The sequence below is a fragment of the Orycteropus afer genome, unplaced genomic scaffold (genome assembly GCF_000298275.1).
Source record: "Orycteropus afer afer isolate SDZICR_OR568_19922 unplaced genomic scaffold, OryAfe1.0 scaffold00029, whole genome shotgun sequence".
Taxonomy (NCBI): domain Eukaryota; kingdom Metazoa; phylum Chordata; class Mammalia; order Tubulidentata; family Orycteropodidae; genus Orycteropus; species Orycteropus afer.
The window spans coordinates 4,789,224-4,794,349 of record NW_006921616.1 but is presented as its reverse complement, the minus strand read 5'-3'; the positions used below and the strand labels follow the sequence as shown (position 1 = coordinate 4,794,349).

General features: G+C 40.1%; 1 protein-coding gene across 1 annotated transcript in view; it reads left to right on the top strand.

The window, feature by feature from the left end:
* SERPINB7 (serpin family B member 7) overlaps positions 1–5,126 on the top strand; it is a 37,342-nt gene that overhangs the window by 2,385 nt on the left and 29,831 nt on the right. The window contains exons 2-3 of the mRNA XM_007935488.1: positions 3,243–3,293; positions 4,477–4,593. Coding sequence (XP_007933679.1) covers positions 3,243–3,293; positions 4,477–4,593 — 168 coding nt within the window. The remainder of the gene's footprint in view (positions 1–3,242; positions 3,294–4,476; positions 4,594–5,126) is intronic.

The window sequence follows — 5,126 nt, the reverse complement described above, 5'->3', positions numbered from 1 at the left end:
CTTTGAAAAAATCCATCAACTAATGGAAATGGATCATTTATTAATAAAAATACATAATACTTTAGGATGATAGGAAGCAGCTTGGTGCCATGGAAAGAGAGCAGTGTCCTGATAGTTAGAAGATTGGATCCAAGTTCTAACCTTGGGAAAACATCTTCATCTCTGTGGGCCCAGTGTTCTGACTTGCTAGCAGGGGAGTTAATTAGATAACATCCAACTTTAAAGTTGTCCCTGACCATTGTATTAGAAAATGATGTTTAAGCTCTGTACCTATAACTAACATTTGCATTCACAGTTATTAATAATCTTGTGAGATCCAGGTTTAGTCATCTCTAGGTTATTGCTGGTGCATCTCCCCAGGTCTCTTTGTTCCACAGCTGATGCTAGGGGCCAGCATCAAAGCTCATGACAGAAAATTGAAAGAAGTGCTATAGTCTATCATTGTGTACTCACTGCCCACCAACTGCTTTTATACATTACTTTTTTTTTTTTTTTTTTTAATAACTTTTGCTAATACATCCTCCAGTAAGAAACATCTAACAAGAAATGTTTGGAGCTACAAACTCAAAAACATTCATATAATTTACTTGTGCAAATTTTCAGTCCTTGAGAAAATGCCTTAGATTTGGGAGGCACTGATAATAAGCTTGAATGATTTGATTAAAATCCCCCACATATTATTTTTACTCATTGTCAGAATAGTGACTGTTTATGTATTTGCTTGAACAATTTCTCTTAGAAAGATCAGCACAAGGCTGGCCCCCATGAGGTGGAGGTTAACAATGTCCCAAATGTCCAAACTACCATGCCATCCATCATTTCAGACATTAACTCCTCCTCCTCCTCCTCCTCCTCCCAGTAATCTCCCCCATCTTAAGGTTCTGTATTTCACTGTAATGTCTCACAGAACTCACAGACACCCAAGGGATCATTTCATGTAGTAGTGGTGGAGGCTGGCAGGCTGGCAAGTCCCAGGTCTGTGAGTGGGTCTCGAGGATCCTCCCAATTCTTGGGATTTGATGAACCTCGATCAGCAGATCAGATGACAGCTGCTGTCCCAAATCCAGGGGTGAGATGAGGATGAGCCAAAACACAGAACCAGAGCAAGAAGAGGGTGAACCTTCCAGGACATTCATAGGTATACCCTCAAGGAAGCTAAGGGTGGTGATTTGAGTTATACCCTCCAGCAAGGCGGGACTCAAGATACATTCCACCTGTGTTGCTCCAACAGCAATAACCCAAGTGGATGGCTTTAACTATCAGCAGCTACTTGGTTACTCAAGGCAAATCCCACCACAGAGCCAATTGTCAGTCATTATAGGGAACAACTACTACCAGCTGCCCAGCCAAGCTGATGTCCAACCTTAATTAACTACCACACCACCCCAAACAGGCACAGATAATAGGATTTACAATGCATCACAAAACAGAGGACAATGGCTAGAAGGGCCACATCAAGCAATTCACTGCAGTGTTAAAGTCATTTTATTTGTATGTAAGATAACATCAGATACTACCCATGTTAGTGTCTTAGCCCTCCGCTGAATAATATCTTACACCCTGAAATGTTTCAATGGTCAGACAGAATGTTTTTTCCATGGAACAGCTTCCTGGACATGTTCTGGTCACTGCTTCTTTCCTTTGAAGTGCCTTCCTCTCAGCCCTTGATGACTGACAATGGTGGGAGCCAATTACACTTATCCTTTCTGATTTGGATAGTGAGGGAAGGTGGATTCTATTTTCTATATAAAGATATTATAAAGAAGATAATGTTTGATCTGCTCCTTTTGAGACAGAATAGGAGAGGGTCTTCAATACAAACAACTCACTGAACTAAATGTATTTAATGTCTCCTTTGTAAGATATAAATGTTAGTGGAAACCCGAGTTTCTGTGCTCAAAGAAATTGGGTAAAATGAGGCATGAATTCAAATAATTACAAGTTCTATATTTTCAGTATCTTAAAAATCAGGGGATGCTCCACATATTGAGAAATCTCTAGTATCTGAGGTAGGAGAGAGGAAGGAAAGATCTTTAAGTGTCTAAATGGTGTTAATATGATGTTTGAGAATGTATCCAACTCATATATAATGAAATTTGAAAAAAATTAATGATAATAATGTGTAGAAAATGCTATTGGGTTTGAAGTTTCCATAATTATGAAAGAAAGAGAGAGAGAAAGAAGAAGGAAAATCTGGTAAGAAATACATAAATCAAAAACCAAATCCACTGCCATTGAGTCAATTTCAACTCCTAGCCACCCTATAGGACAGAGTGTAACTGCCTCATAGAGTTTTCGGGCTGTAAATCTTTATGAAAGCAGAGTGCCTTATCTTTTTCTCATGGAACACCTGGTGGGTTTGAACAGCCAACCTTTTGGTTAGCAGTTGAATGTCTTACCATGGTGTCCACAGAGCTCCCTTGTTGTTGTTGTTATTTGCCGTCGAGTCGGCCCCGACTCATAGCGACCCCTCCTTGGGTTTCCGAGGCAGTATCACTACGGAAGTAGGATTGCCCAACCTTCCTTCCGAGGAGTGGCTGGTGGGTTTGAACCGCCAGCCTTCTGGTTAGCAGTCAAGTGCCTTAGCCACTATGCTACCAGAGCTCCCTACAGAGCTCCCTTAGTAATACTTAAATGCATGCTAAATGAGCATGCATACTGATGAACTGACTCATATTGGTTTAAATTTTAGCATTATAGCTGCCAGGCCATTTCAGTAATTTCATAAAGAGGCTCATTCATTCCACAAATCACCAAACAATTGTCATTGCAGTGAGAACTGTGGTACATTTCATTGACTACATTGAAAACTGTAGTGTTCAGTCAGTTGCATGCTTTTGATTCAGTGTTGAATCAGGAGTGGTGTACAATGCAACATTAACATCTGTTAATGCCTGAACCAACAGATAAGCACTTGATGGTAGGAAGCAAAGTCCCTAAAGCTTACATGTAAATTAAAGCAAATACCAAAATTGTTTTATCTGAGAGCTAGCAGATGGTAGAAAAAGAAAGGTTAATAAAAATTAAAAAATGGAACATGCTTTTCTTCCTTTCCAGCCCACTAATGGTCATTAGTGACATGGCGTGTGTCTACTATGGAATCTAGTAACCTTGGACTAGTGACTAGTGGCATTTAGACACAGTTATTGGGAAAGAAATACTATTTTCATTTTTACAACCTTCTGCTAAGTATCCCACTAGCAGCCTCTGACTCAGTTTCCATCGTTGTGCTCTGTTTGCAGATGCTTCACCTGAGCCCCATCTCAGGACACGGAAACACTTCTCATACTCAGGTAAAGACCAGGCTCTTTTCAGAAAAACAAATGTGAAACACTGAGAAAAAAAAGGACTCTCATGAGTATATTGAAATATGTCCTGTATTCTTTTGAAGCAAAGAAACGTGCCCCATTAGTTTATCTCTGTGCATGTGGAGGAGGAGCAGACAAATGAACGCACTGTCCTCTTTGCACATAAAGGATGGAGATGGGTTTTACTGATATCAGAGTCTTCTGAAAAGATAATTTTAGTAACTTTCACCTTGTAAGTGTCTTTGGGAAGTGGAGACAGTGAAGGTTAGAATTCAGACACAGTCCTCCTAAATTCACTTTTCACTTTAGTCAACATCCCTCCTGACCATATTTATCTGCAGAGATAAATATGCTCAAAATTAATTGATGATCCTATTTTTCCTCCTTTTTTTGAAAACAAACAAACAAACAAACTTGCCTGCTCAATCCGTTAAGCTGTTAGGGACAGGGAAGAGAAGCTCAGAGCCTGGAGAACCTCAAACTGAGTCAGCAGACTCTAAGAGAGAAAGCTCCTTAAATACTCAATATCTTAAACATTTCCTAACCTCTCAAATTAGCGGGTATGGTTGTGGGATTCTCTTTAAAAAACTAAGGCTTCAAAACTGAGCATAAAATGGTTCAGACACTTAGAAAGTTCCAGTCTCAAAAAAGAATTTGCTTAACATGGAGATTTTGAAATTTAGCATAGCAGCACGTAGACGCACACGGAAGATCAGAATTTTGCCTAAAGCAGTGGTTAAAACCTAATGGCTGTAATTCCTACCCCTTTCGAGTTAAAAAATAAGAGCTTAAAAATTGTATATAGATGCAGTATTGGTTGCTGCTTTTATGGCATCATTATGTTTTCATACTTTCAAAGTATGAAAAGAAAAAAATAAAACAAAACAAAAACTCACTGCCATTGAGTCGATTCTGACTCACAGTGACCTCAATTGGGTTTCCAAGGTGGTAAATCTTTACAGAAGTAGATTGCCTCATCTTCCTCTTGCAGAGCAGCTGGTGGGTTTCGACCACTGACCTTCTTGTTAACAGCCAAATGCCTTATCCCTACGCCACCAGAACTCCTTTCCTCATGGTATAATTTTCATGGTTATCTCAAGTGTGGATGAGATTATACATCATTTTGCAATTCACTATTAATTTATCTCGTAAATCTTTTTAATACCAGTCAGCACTCCAAAGTCAACTGAAAAGAGTTCTCTCCAGTCTAAACACATCCCACAAGGGTTATCAGCTCAGCATTGCCAATGGGGTTTTTGCAGAAAAGGTGTTTGACCTTCATAAGGTAAGTGATGGCTCCTATGTTACAAGGTTGTTTCCACTCTGGACCTGAATATTGTTCAATGTGCCATCTGAATAAAGGCTTGTGTCTTTCTTCTGAACCATAATGAGGCGATTCCCCGCCCCCCCCTCATCTCTGTAAACCATGCTTTAGGGTGTTTTAAAATATCTTTCTGCTTCTAATCTACATTTTTCTCCCCCTTAGTTAATCCACACTTTCAGGGTTGGCAGACTCCAAAATGGGCTCCAAAACAGACAGTGAACTTTCTAAACCAAAAAAAACCCAAACTCACTGCTGTCAAGTCGATTCCGACTCATAGTGACTTCTCCTTGGGTTTCTGAGGTGGTATCTCTATGCAAGGAGATTGCCCAGTCTTCCTTCTGCAAAGGGGCTGGTGGTTCAAGCTCACCAGCCTTCTGGTTAGCAGTCAAATGCCTGACGCACTACGCCACCAGAGCTGAAGTTTTCTACTGGCATTTTTTGAGCTGTAATTGGGGTTGGGAAGGGAAGACAGCCTATTTAGGGGCTATCATGAC